The sequence below is a fragment of the Vicugna pacos genome, chromosome 6 (assembly GCF_048564905.1).
Source record: "Vicugna pacos chromosome 6, VicPac4, whole genome shotgun sequence".
NCBI lineage: Eukaryota > Metazoa > Chordata > Mammalia > Artiodactyla > Camelidae > Vicugna > Vicugna pacos.
The window spans coordinates 10,092,771-10,105,501 of record NC_132992.1 but is presented as its reverse complement, the minus strand read 5'-3'; the positions used below and the strand labels follow the sequence as shown (position 1 = coordinate 10,105,501).

The window sequence follows — 12,731 nt, the reverse complement described above, 5'->3', positions numbered from 1 at the left end:
GACAAGCTGCAACATGTTTGAGCTACAAAATGACTACTCCTCTAATTCTGTCCTCCATGTCCTGTGCAAGAATTTCTCTGGAGGCTCCACCCTAAGCAGAAATATACAGAAAGGGAATTCTGGGAGATGCGTTCAGCCTAGCCATGTTGACACATTGCAAAGACACTCCACAGACAATACGGCATAATATAAACATAAGTTAAGCAAAACCTTCCAATAATACAAGAATTCCATAAAATCATTATCATAACGGAAGACTTGAACATACTTTTCTCAGAATTTGATAGGTTAAGTGTGTTAGACAGAATTCTAAGTTGGTCCCCAAGTTTCCCACCCCCACGCGTATACCCTCTCTATAACCCACACCGGTTGAGCATGGGCCAGGCTTGTGAATATGACAGGCTATCACTCCTGTGATTATATTACGTGGTTGAAGGGATTTTGTAACTATAATTTAGATCCCTAATCAACTGATTCTGAGCTAAGTAAAAGGGAGGTTATCCTTGGTGTGTTTGATTTAATTAACCCTTAAAATGGACTGGACCCTTTCCAAACTGAGAAATTTAGAAGTTTGAGAGGGCCTCTGGAGAGGATCATATGGCAAGGACCCTAAAGCAACATCTAAGGGCTGAGAGTAGTTCCCAAATAGAGGCTTGCAACACAATGCAAACATTCTTTCAAACAAAAGGAAAAGAATTCTGTCAACAACCTCAGGTGCCTAGAAGTGGCTCTTTCCCAACATCTTGATTTCATTCAGCCTTGTGAGATTTGAGCAGAGGAACCATCTATGTCATCTTGGCCCATGGAATATGTGAGAGAATAAATTTTTGTTGTATTAAGATGCTAGGTTTGTAGTAATTTGTTATGCAACAACAGAAAACTAATATAATTAATTTAAATGAAGTAACACTCTTAAATAAGCATTTATTTTGATTATATGAATATATAAGTTTGTGCAATGCAAAGAAAACTTTTTTCAAAAGTTTGCATAATATTAAAAACTCTGATTAAGTATTAGGCCACAAAGACATTTACAATACATCCTACAAATTTGAAATCTTATAGAACACATTCTCTGAATATTCTACAATAAATAAAGCTAGATAGTAATAATGAAACTTCCTTGGATACTACGTTAAGAAAACCACACTGAAACATATGTATTTGATCTAAGGGAAATCAAACAGAAATGACAGATTTTCTAAGAATTAACAATAATTAAACCCAATATACCAAAATATGTTGATCCAAATAAAGCATTTCTCAGAGAAAATTTACATCCTTAATTACTTCTTCCAGGAATAATTTAAATTAATTAATTAATCAGTAAACCCAAGAATAAAAGAAAGAACAAAAAGATAAACTAAGTTCGGGGAACTATAATAGGAAAAATAAGACACTAGTTGATTTTAAATGAAACAAAATTGTAAATGACAAAACCAAGGCTTGGTTCTTCAAAAATAACAATGAAAGAGATTTACCTCTGGTAAGAGACCAAATGGAAAAGAGAGGAAAATATAAATAAATAATGTTTGAAGTGAAAAGAGATGCTTTAAAACTGTATGCTACATCAGTATTGCCAATTTAAAAAATCTACAATAAATAAAAGAACTTCTAGAAAAGCATAACTGACCAAAATTTACTTAAGATATATAAGCAACAATAACTACAGTAGATATTAAAACCTTCTCAAAGATCCACTAACCAAAGGAGAGCTTGGCTTATATTTCTATATAAATGGAACCCATCAGTTTTTAAGAAACACAATTCTTGGTTTTTTAAACTGTTCCATAAGATAGAGAAATATGGAAAACTTTCCAGTTTTTTTGTTCATGAATAGTATTAGTCTGATATCAAGGTCTGGCAAATAAAACACAAATCACCTACCTATAATTTTACTTGTGAGTATCCAAGCCGAAAAAAATCAAAACCTAAATATTGGAAAATTCAGTCTAGCAGTATATGTATATGTGTATCATGACTAAATAGGTGTCTTTTCAAGAACACAAGACTAGTTCAACCGCAGAACATTTAAAATATAATATAATTAACTAATGACATAAAAAGTAACAGAAGAATTTTTTGAAATGCAATATCGTCATTAAATATTCAAAAGACATCTGATGAACTCCAACACACAGTCCTGTTTTTAAAATAACATTGCTTAAATTTTTAGAAAAGTCTTAGCCTGATAAACAGGAAACAGGAAACTTAATGAGTGGCTCACTAAAGGCGTTGTCTTTAAACTCAGGAAAAATACAAGGATGCTGGTTTTAATTATTATAATTCAGTATTTTTGTAATGATTTCTGCCCATACAATAAATTCAAGAAAATGAAATAAATAGAAGTGTTAAAAAGAGAGTAAATGATGATTATTTATAGTTCATATTATATGCTATCTAAAAAAATTTAAGATAACCAAACAATTTAGGGCTTTTTAATAGTAAAATTAACATAAATCTCAAACTGGCTTTAAAGATATTAAACATGACTGGTTTACATAACTGCAAGATGGTTCAGTGATGTGATCAAGGACTCAGGTATATTCTGCCTTCATATCCTCATCTCTGTGTCAGCTTAATTAGAAGACTAGTTCTTCCCAAGGTTACAAGATGGGTGTTTATAACAGTTGGGGCTATAAGCTTCCTTGTTCATGTCCAGGGTATATGACAGAGAACTTGGTTCTTGCAGCTTTCAGAGAATTGTGGAATTCCTTTCCAAAGCCCCGAAAGTTTTTTCTCAAATTTCACTAGCCCAAATTAAACCACATTATTATTCCTGAACCAGGCATGGTTTCAAGGTTGGAAAAATGATTCTGATAGGCTTAGGCTAATTTGTTTTACCCTTAAACTTTAAACCTGTGTTTACCCTTAATCAGTGTCTCACCCAAAGCTCACAGCTGCATAGAAAAGAAGATAGATACCCAAATGAAAATCTGGTCCTGTTAGAAAGAAAGTTTAATCGATGCCAAATAGGCAACTAACCATGTTCACTGCAATGTCAACTAGAAATGTATTTGAAACTGTAAGAAAGTTCATTAGGTTGGACAGATAGGAGATACACATGCAGAAATTGCTTGTAATGGTCAGTAGAAAATAGAATAAAAAAGGAGATCTCATCCCAACTCCAAAAATAAAGACAACTAGGTATCAAATGCCTATAAATTTAAGAATTCGCAAGAACTGGTGAAGGAAACAATGTAACTTTACTTGAGAACATTAAAAATTAGACTTGAATTAATGAAGAGATGGGAATTCTATTTTCAAAGGGAAAATTTAGTATTACAACTTTATCCACAAAGTTAATGCTTTTTCATTAATTATAGTTGGGAGGATATGAAACTTTAAAAATGATTGAAAAATTCCCCTAGCTAATAAATATTTGAGAATAAGAATGAGGATGTAGCTACTCAACCAGGACATCAAAAAGTATAGCAGGACTAGAGTAACTAAAATTATAACTTTACTTCTGGGAATGTTTTATACAACAGAGATGAAATTTCAAACCAAATAATGTTGAAAAACTTGTCGAAATATTTGGTGAATAAATTAGAGTGCTCCCTTACAGTATACATCATAATATATTCTTAAAAAGTTAAAAATTTAAGTGTAAAGAGTAAAATCACAAAAATACTGAAATATATATGTCTGTGTGTATATATATATATATATATATATATATATATATATATATGACAAAGTTTAATATTTTTGTAACTTGGAGATAGAGCAGGTCTTCTTTTAGTAGGAATACCAAATTTGGTAACCATACAGAAAAATGTTTATAGACCCCAGTATATAGATTTTTCTGAACTTCTGTATGGCAGTCACACGTCATTGTAAGTTAAAGATACATGATCAGCTCGAAAATGATTTGCCACAGATAACAGATAAAAGATTTAAATTCTTATGCTGTAAGGAGTGACAAAAAACTACTAAATAAAAAACAAAACTGATGAAAAATGGGTAGAGGACATAAGCTAAAAATGCATAAAAGAGTAAATACAAATAGCTCACACAAGAAAGATGCTCAACCCCACCATTAGTCAAAGAAATGCATACAAAAACAGTATTATCTTTTAACTGTTACAGTGGGAAGAGATTTTGAAAGGCTTTACATTAACCAATATGAAAGGGAATGGGAGAAATAGGTACATTTAAAACACTTTTTATAAAGTGCATATTCTTCAACCAGTAATTCAACTTTAAGGCAGTTGTGCGAAGAGATAGACAAATATATACTAAGGGTGTCCATTTAATAGAGGGAAATTGGCAAAAACCAATTATCTATCAAAAGGAAGTTGTTTAAATTATAGCACATTTTCATACTTCAATATTACATAGTCATTAAAAAGATGAGTTATACATTGGCATAAAAGATGAACAGAATACTTTAAGAGAAAACACATTAGTATGTATAATGTAGTCCCAGTTTTAGAAAATAAAAAAGGTATTACAGCCAACAAATGCATTTATTTTCCCAGTGGATTGGAAGAAAAGATCATCAGCTAAGCAGGAGGTTTGGGACAGGGAACTGGAGGGGCATGAAGAGGTATATTGCTAATGCACAGATGAAATCGTGTATGACATCTGAATTATCAGGTATACTTGCAAGATTCCTGAGCTCCATCCCTGATCTACCAAATCATAGTCTGTGAAGTTAGGCTATCCTAATGCACCCTGAAGTCTGGAACCTTTGAAATGAAAGGTTAACTAAGGATATGGGGCCATTGCTGATGCTAGATTACAATTATGTTTAGGGTCAATCAATGCATTTATATAATTTTTTTCCAGCATTATTCAACAGTGTGGGAAGAGAGCATTTGAGAAAAATCGATGACTGGATATACTTGGAGTTGGAGCTTGGCATTGTAGGTGTAGAAGAAAGTCAATGGGTCAGTGGAACCAGACATGCTGGTAGGTGCATCATTAACCTGGGTGATTGTGAGGTAAGAACTGGGTGGAGAGGGAGGAGTTGAGGGGCTGGAATTTATAAGGAGGATTCGAAGCAGATTTGTGAAATCAGACAGTGGATGAAATGTGAGAACTGGAAGTTTTAGTCAGTGAGATGTGTCTTGGCATGAAAGATTTTGAGAAAGGAGATGGTGACAGAGTCCCAACAGTGGCCATCAAAAGGACTTCTGAACTAGAACAGGGATAAAGTTGGCTGAAGTAGAAGTGGTTGGGGAAGTGAGGTCAGAATGCGAGATAGTTATCCTTACGAACACCAGACTTGTTAAACCCCACGATGGAGGAAAAAATGGTTACTCAAGGCAAAAGCAGATAGAAAAGAGAATGCTGAGGTCAGGGAGGGACAGAGCCAGGGAGAAATGAAAGAGCTGGGTGGGTTAGCTCCAGAGACTCAGCATGGCACTGTATCTAGGTAAGCACAATTTTAGAACTGGTGGTGACAGGGTGAATCAATATGTTTGCAATGCACAGTGACCTCTAGGATGTCCATGTGGTGACAGCTGGAATTTTGGTTCAATACTTTGCACATGCTTCTATTTACTACATGATGTCTTCACTTGGAGGTCATAATTCCTTAGAAGCAGAGATCTATCTTCCTTATTTTTGAATCTCCACTGCTTAATGCTGTGCCTGACATACAGGAAATACTCAATAAAAGATTTTTCTGGATGAATAAATGAAAAAAACTAAGCAGCTCTGTATTTCTGATAGGAGCTTTGGTGTGAGGGTGCTTTGCACAGGGGAGGGGGAGCAAGTTAGGTTTGACAGTGAACTCACGGTGAAGGAGGTGAAAAGTGTAACTGTCCTCTGAAAGTAGAGTGAAAAAATTATAAAGATTTCATTCTCCTCCACCTAGGCCTGAAATGATCAGTATCACAAGCTCAGCCTCTGCTTTCTTCAAATTTTCTTTTAGATAACCTCATCTTTTTAAAAATTTAATTTAATTTAATTTTAGGTAACCTCATCTTTGTTTGCAGCTTCTGTTATCACCACACAGACCTTTCTCCTAATACAGACCCATATCGTTTCCTACTTGACACAGTCTCTCAGAGGCACCAGAGAACCCCTCAGCCTGCACAAGTAGAATTCATGACCTTCCCTGGAGTTCCTGGTCCTCTCCTGGGGTTTAACACCTCCTTCCCCAACAAGCCAAGAATACAGCCATCAGACGTGACTTTCTTTTCCTTATCCTTCATAGCCAATCCAGCAAGTCCTTCCAATTTGAAGATATAAAGAACTCTTGAATCCTTCCATTTCTCTCCATTGTCAAAGCCACAACCTAGTCCTGGAATTCTGTATTTACCCCCCCCCCCCGCCCCTCCGCCGCAATGAGTCTACTTATGCTCACTTTAGGCCCCCTTCAGTCCCCTCTCCACCTCACAGCTAGGACGATCGATTCAAAACTCAAATCTGGTGATGCCCTGTTAAAGTTAAAACACTTTAGTGACCTATTATTACTCTTAACCCTAAACATGATTTACAAAGCTCAGTATAGTCTGGCTTCTGCCCATGGCTCCAGCTTCATTTTGCACTGCGCTCCTGTGCTGTCTCTGGAAGCCAGTCACAGCAGGTTTCTTTCATCCATGGATAGACACCATACTGTTCCCATCCCCACCCTCCACCCCAGGACCTTCTTCACTTCATGTAGTTAACCTCTACACTTTCTTCTGATCTCAGCTCAGACACGACTTCCCAGGAGAAGCCACCAGGGATCTCTGGCAAGATGAAATCCCCTCTTACATTTACTCATAGAAATATGTCCTCCATCTTCATAGCATACATCTCTGCTGTGATTCCATATTTCTGTGTGCATGATTATTTCACTCGTGTCTGTCTGTCACGAGACTCTAAGCTCTGTAAGGGGCAAGAGCCCCAGGTGATTTGCTAAGTGCAGTGCTTGGCACATAATGAGTATGCCATAAATACTTGTAAGGTGAGTGAACAGAGAGACCAAAGAACACACTTGTGTGGCATTAGGTGTAGTCACAACAATGAAGTCCTGTTCCTCTGGTCCATCCACTGGGACTTGGGGTAGTGTGGTCCTAAATGACTCTCCTAGACAGTGGTATCCACGAGGTCTTAACCAGGAGTTAGAGTCAGAATGCTGCATTCTTATCTTGGCTCTGCAATGGAGTGTCCTCAGGCAAGTTATAATCTCTTTAGGCCTAAACTCTGGGTTTCACCCACAGATTAGGTGTGTCTTCTGCCCTTGAACTCTTCTCCAGACCCCTCCTTCTCTTCCAGCCTGCCTCCTCAGCTGGGACTGACTGTGGGCCTCCTGCAAAGATAAGGGAGGGCCTGAAAGAGAGCCAGCTTTCCTGTGGGAGGGCTGGGAGGAAGCACACAGTGTGAGCACTGATTCCGTGGGATTGCCTTGGTATTCCGAAGCAACTGCTGGATTCTATTTCTTCCGACAAAACTAGTTTCGAAAAACAATTGAAGGCTTGAATATCTGACATGACAAGAAGCTAGTCCTGGACACGGTTTGTTGCCTGCAAGGATGTTAATTCATCAAACTTAAAAGATATAACCTAGAAGCCTTGTTCAGATATATTTACCCCCTTTCTTGTTTAATTGGGGTGGCCTGTACTCAGATTAATCTCTTTCTGCTTCAGCGATCTCCAAGCAGTATAGACTTTCAAGCTGTTATTGTTTATTTGCAATTCATTTTGCCTAAATATTTCATGGTAAATGAAGGAGAGTAACCTGGTTTTCAAACTGCAGTGCTTCTTAAGTTAGCTTATTGATCATTCTGGTTCTGGATCCCAAACTATCCTTAGTAGATGAAGTATGGCTACAGTAACTGAGGAGGAGATCCCATCCTGTCCTACAGACTTGCCATGTGAAACTTGCAGTGGTCTCTCCGTGAGTTAATTTCTTCATCTCTAGAGCAAATGCAGTGATTCTTAACACCCTCAGGGAGGTGTCATTAAATTAGTGAAATGTTATCGGAAGAAAACAAGAGTGACTAATCTTGCAGAACAACATTTCTATATTTTCTTCATATTTTCCAATTTGCAAGAAATCTCCTTCAGAAAAGAGTGCTTACACTGGAGATATATATATATATACCTGATTTGACAATTCCAAGCAACACCACAACCACCCACTTCCGAATAGGGGAAAAAAAATCAGAAGCTTGCAATTGTGCAACATGTAAATCTCTTCTGGCCTGGAGCCCATCGCTGTGGTTTGGCAACACAACCAACACATCTCTTTTCTCATCTCTTGAAAAAAAAAAACTCAACAGAGGGAAAAAATACCTTGAGAATAAAGGTAATGATTAATCCATCGGGCACAAAAAGAACTGTTTTTGGGATTTCAGGTTCTAGCTCACCGTTTCAAATAAACAGCAGTGAACAGGGAATGACAATTTCACCAAAAGAGGATTAAGCCACAGGCTCTAATTGGGGCAGGATTTGAATGGCCGGAGAATCTCGCTAGGCATCTCTAGGAATCTGCGAGCAGCTGTCAAAACTTCCATTTCATGTGTCAGTGAAGTAGGAACCAGAAGAAGCAGGTATTAGTGAAAAGAGTGGTCCTTGGAGAAGCCCCAGGATGCAGTCTGAGACAAGACAAAGGAAGAAAAGCTGGAAGCAGAGACTGGTTTTGAAGAACAGCTTAGCAAAAGAAATGCTCTCCGAGTTCTTGGGCACATTTATAATGATTGTAAGTATTTTCTGATTTCCTGAATTCTGACCCAACAATGCCTTGTTTGTAACCTTGTTGGTGGTAAAGGGTTTTGTCTTGGTTCCTTTTCTTTAAGTTCATCATCGGACTCATCTCTTCCAGGAAACAGCAAGTTACTTCCAGATTGTTTGGCTACTCAGTGGCCAAAACTTTAGGTTTCCATGTACTCACTTCATTTATCTACAAAAGTGGATGGGAGTGGAAGAGGGGGCATGAAGCATTTTCTTCATTTCAGAGTTTACTCAGGCTATAAGATGACTGTATGAGTTTTCTCTCGTTGGTTCATTGATTGATCTCCTGCTTGTTTCCCACAGACATTGAGGTGGTTCAGTCACTTGAAGTATTGACAGTCCAGAAATATGGATGCCGAGAAACAGCTTATTATCACAATTGCTTGGCAAAGATTGTGTTGTCAGATCACTTGATTTTTACTAAATTAGAAATTGTACTAATTTATTAGGTAGAAATAGTGTACTGTGCAAAGGTCCAGTTTTATATCATTTTTTTCTATTTAACTCAAGCTAATCTCTGAAGAGTTTTAATTAGACAGTTACAAAAACCTTCCAGAGATAAAGGAAGGATGGATTCTAAGAACCTCTCGAGGATTTTGTCCAGAGATTTGTGCAGCTATTAACAAAAGACTGGAAAGTTTGCTTACGTGGCATGGGGTCTAAGCTTTCATCCTATTGCATATTCCAGCATTCTCTGGATCCTGAAGTTTTAGCTGGAGTCAAACAATTTGTGAGCAGAAAATTAAACGTGTAATCATTTTCATGGGAAGCAACTACTGCTTTTAACCAGCTTTAAACAAGTAACAACAAAAACCTGCTCAAAAATTCCCCACTCCATGTTCGAATAATTCCATTCTTCTTAAGATTACCCATAAACTTTGTACATTAAAAGTGCTTTGGTAATGTGCAGCATGGTGACTATAGTTAGTAATACTGTAATGCACACTTGAAAACTGCTAACAGAGTATATCTTAAAAGTTCTCATTACACCAAAAAAGGTGTAACTGTGTATGGTGATGGATATTAACCAGACTTATTCTGGTGTTCCTTTCACTATATAAACAAATATTGAATCATTGTTAATTCTAATTATACCTCAATTTAAAAAACAAAAAAGGTCTTTGCTTTGAGTGAATACGTAATAATTTAGGAGAATAAGCCAAGACTGAGAAGTGAACGTGAACTAAAAAAATGGAACTAGTGTAAAAAGAGAGAGCGTAGTAAATTTTCTAGTCTCTGAAGGCTTCTTTTTACCTGATTCATCCAAGTATTTTCAACTGTTATGGATAATTTCTCACGTTCTCTCTTGACTATCCTCACTGCTCACCTATGTGACTTAGGCAGGGGCAGGGCAGGGGGTGGGGAAGGGCGTTGGGAGGAAAAGAGAGAGAAACATCCAAGATTCTTCTGATTCTAGTCACTGCTTACTGGAAAATTGCCCTCAGGGAGACAGAAACCCTGGAGTTATGTTGACAATTTGGTGCCCAAGGGGAAAATGGTTATTACCACAACCTCACTTCATCTTCATGGTGACCTGTGGTACAGACAAGTCAAGCCAATTCAGTTACAGTTCTGAGTGCTCTGCGATAATATAGAGGAAGTGAACTAAACATCTATGTATTTTGTAACCCCCCCAAATTAAAACCCTTTTTATTTCTTAACAAGGACCTATTTCATAATCCCATCCTGTCTGAGTTGAGTAAATGAAAGCAGCTTTTAGCCATTCACTATTCTACTCATGCAAAGAATAATGTGCCTTCCATTACTATTCAAAGCAGGACCTAAAGAAATACTATATGTTGAAAAATTAAGCTTTGTATCTTTTCTGGCTAAAGCCAATTATTTCCTGAAAGGTTTGATTTCTGTCTACACGTATATTTTCTAAAGCAAACCCTGATGAAATCTTTAATTGTGACTTTCATCTTCAATTTTGTTGAGGCTTGTGGGGATGTGTAAACGAGAAATTTCTGCAAAAACACAAATTTTTAACTAATAAGTTTACATGGTTTTGCTCAAAGATTATCCAAAGTAATTGTTTCTGCTTTATTAGAAAATGTGCATTTTGCCTTGCTTTCTCTAGTAAAAAGCTTTGCACGTTGATAAGGCATGGAGCAAAGGGAGCACTAAAAAGCTGGCAGAAGATGTGCAGGACTCACAGGTCCTTCAAATTTGTGAGGCTGGCTTCCCCCAGACACTGGGAGTCTGATGCTGGTTCCCCTGCTCCTCTCAAAAACTGCTCTTAATTAAGGGAAGCGTCTCAACCTCATTTCACTGCTGTGTAAATGACTGATAAGGGCTACAGGTAAGCATTAAGGGAAGAGAAGGTCCATAAAATTTTTTTGTAGACTAAGACTAAACACACCAATAATTAAATCCTAAGCTAAAGAGCTCGCTCCAAGTTGGCCTTTTAGACATAGGGATAGGCAGGCCTTTTTGCCTTTGCTAGTGCCAGGGAGAAGGCTTGCAATGCGTCTTCCCCATCACAGAGAAGAGGTTTAGAAGCGTTGAGCTGCCGAGGTAGGGGGTGTGTATGAAGTACCACCCATTTGTTAGCTTCTTTACGTATATTTGTTTAATCCTTACAGTGGCTGCGTTAGGAAGGCTTTATTATCACTCATAAACAGTTGGAGAAGTGAGGGCTCAAAGAGATGAAGTGACTGGCCAAAACCAGAAAAGCAGTGGACTGGGATTCCTTCTAGTCCTAGAGCCTACGCTTTCCACATACTTCTCACCCATTGCTGGAATTCCTTTGGCCAGTCCTTGATAGACAGTAAATCAGACTTTGCTTTAACATTTCCACAGACGAGAGCCCCAAGTTATCTCTGATTCACTTGTGGGCATGTGAATCTAATCGGTGAGCATCTGATGAGACCAAACATCAGTTGTGTCTCTAAGCAGAAAAGACTGCTCACCTCACGGGGACATGTGTGCGGTGAAAGCAGAGAACAGGAGATTTCTCAGCCCTCTGCGTGTGGGCCCATGGTGTCTGGGTTTCAAAGTGCACATTGAATATACACTCCTTGTGAAATTCCTGACACAGGAGGCTCATTATATGCTGGCTCCCTCACCCCTCGATCCTTCCCCTCTTTTACCTGAGAGTACTTGAAAACAGCTGCTTTGTTCCCTCCTGGGCATTGTGCCCACGCCTTTCCCTGGCATCGCCTACCGAACTCTGTCCCTACATAAATGGGACCCCATTGATGTGTGTTGAATTAATAATTCCTTTTTTAGGCTGAACTTCTCAAGATCTCTTGTCATTTCTCTCAGGAGCTGTGTTCACGCCTCACCATTCCGTGTACCCTCTTTGCTTTCCAAACATTTCGGGATTCTTTCATACAGAGCTCATACTCTTGAAGACGCTGAGGTAAACAGCCCAGCAAGCAACCATATTTCCTCTTGTGGTGGAAGGGCATCCTTCCTGGCTGGACTTTTGAGTGGATAGCATCTACTTGTGTATTGAGAAAGACCTTACATTCTTAAGCTTGTACATTAGACACCTACCTTTTGGCATATCTAAGAATGAAATAATGCAGATAATTTTGCTAAAAGTAATAACTTTTATCTGTGCCCTGAAGGGAAATAGAAAGGGCAGAGCCCTGGGACACAGGATATGGAGGTCAGAGGGGAGTGTGCAGTGTAAGAGGGAGGGAGGAGGCAGGATGGGCAGAGAAATTTCAGACCCCACAGTGTTTCCCATTTCTGATCTGCCTTCCTCCATGACTTCGTGACCAAACTTCTCTCCTTGCCAGAGTCACCAAGTTCACGTCCTCTGTTCTGGGCGGGTTCTCAGATATGCTGGCTATAGAAGTTGCAGGGCTTTTAAATGATTATTACAAAGTGTGCTCAGATCTTGGAATAGGTCTGTTCCATCTTAGGGAGCTTTTGAAATAAAAGAATATATGGTCAGCATTTAGAGTGAAATAGGAAAGTTCTTAAAATTAGCCAGTTCTTAAAATAAGTCTGCTTTGCAGGGTGTCATTCAGGACATTCTGGTCCACTACATTATTTAGAATTCCCAGGGACTCACAGGACAGCGATGAGGTAGGAGTGAGGCTGATG

General features: G+C 38.2%; 2 protein-coding genes across 5 annotated transcripts in view; one reads left to right on the top strand and one right to left on the bottom strand.

Annotated features, from left to right (window-relative positions):
• ALDH1A2 (aldehyde dehydrogenase 1 family member A2) overlaps nt 1-12,731 on the bottom strand; it is a 274,620-nt gene that overhangs the window by 137,383 nt on the left and 124,506 nt on the right. The gene's annotated exons all lie outside the window — the stretch shown is intronic.
• AQP9 (aquaporin 9) overlaps nt 714-12,731 on the top strand; it is a 43,636-nt gene continuing 31,618 nt past the window's right edge. The window contains exons 1-3 of one of the 2 annotated variants that reach the window (XM_006210973.4): nt 714-811; nt 4,795-4,949; nt 8,297-8,640. In XM_006210973.4, the coding sequence (XP_006211035.2) occupies nt 8,530-8,640 (111 nt within the window). In that variant the 5' untranslated portion in view covers nt 714-811; nt 4,795-4,949; nt 8,297-8,529. Of the gene's footprint in view, nt 812-4,794; nt 4,950-7,280; nt 8,641-12,731 lie in introns of those variants that run through there. The other variant, XM_031672731.2, reaches the window with a different exon arrangement.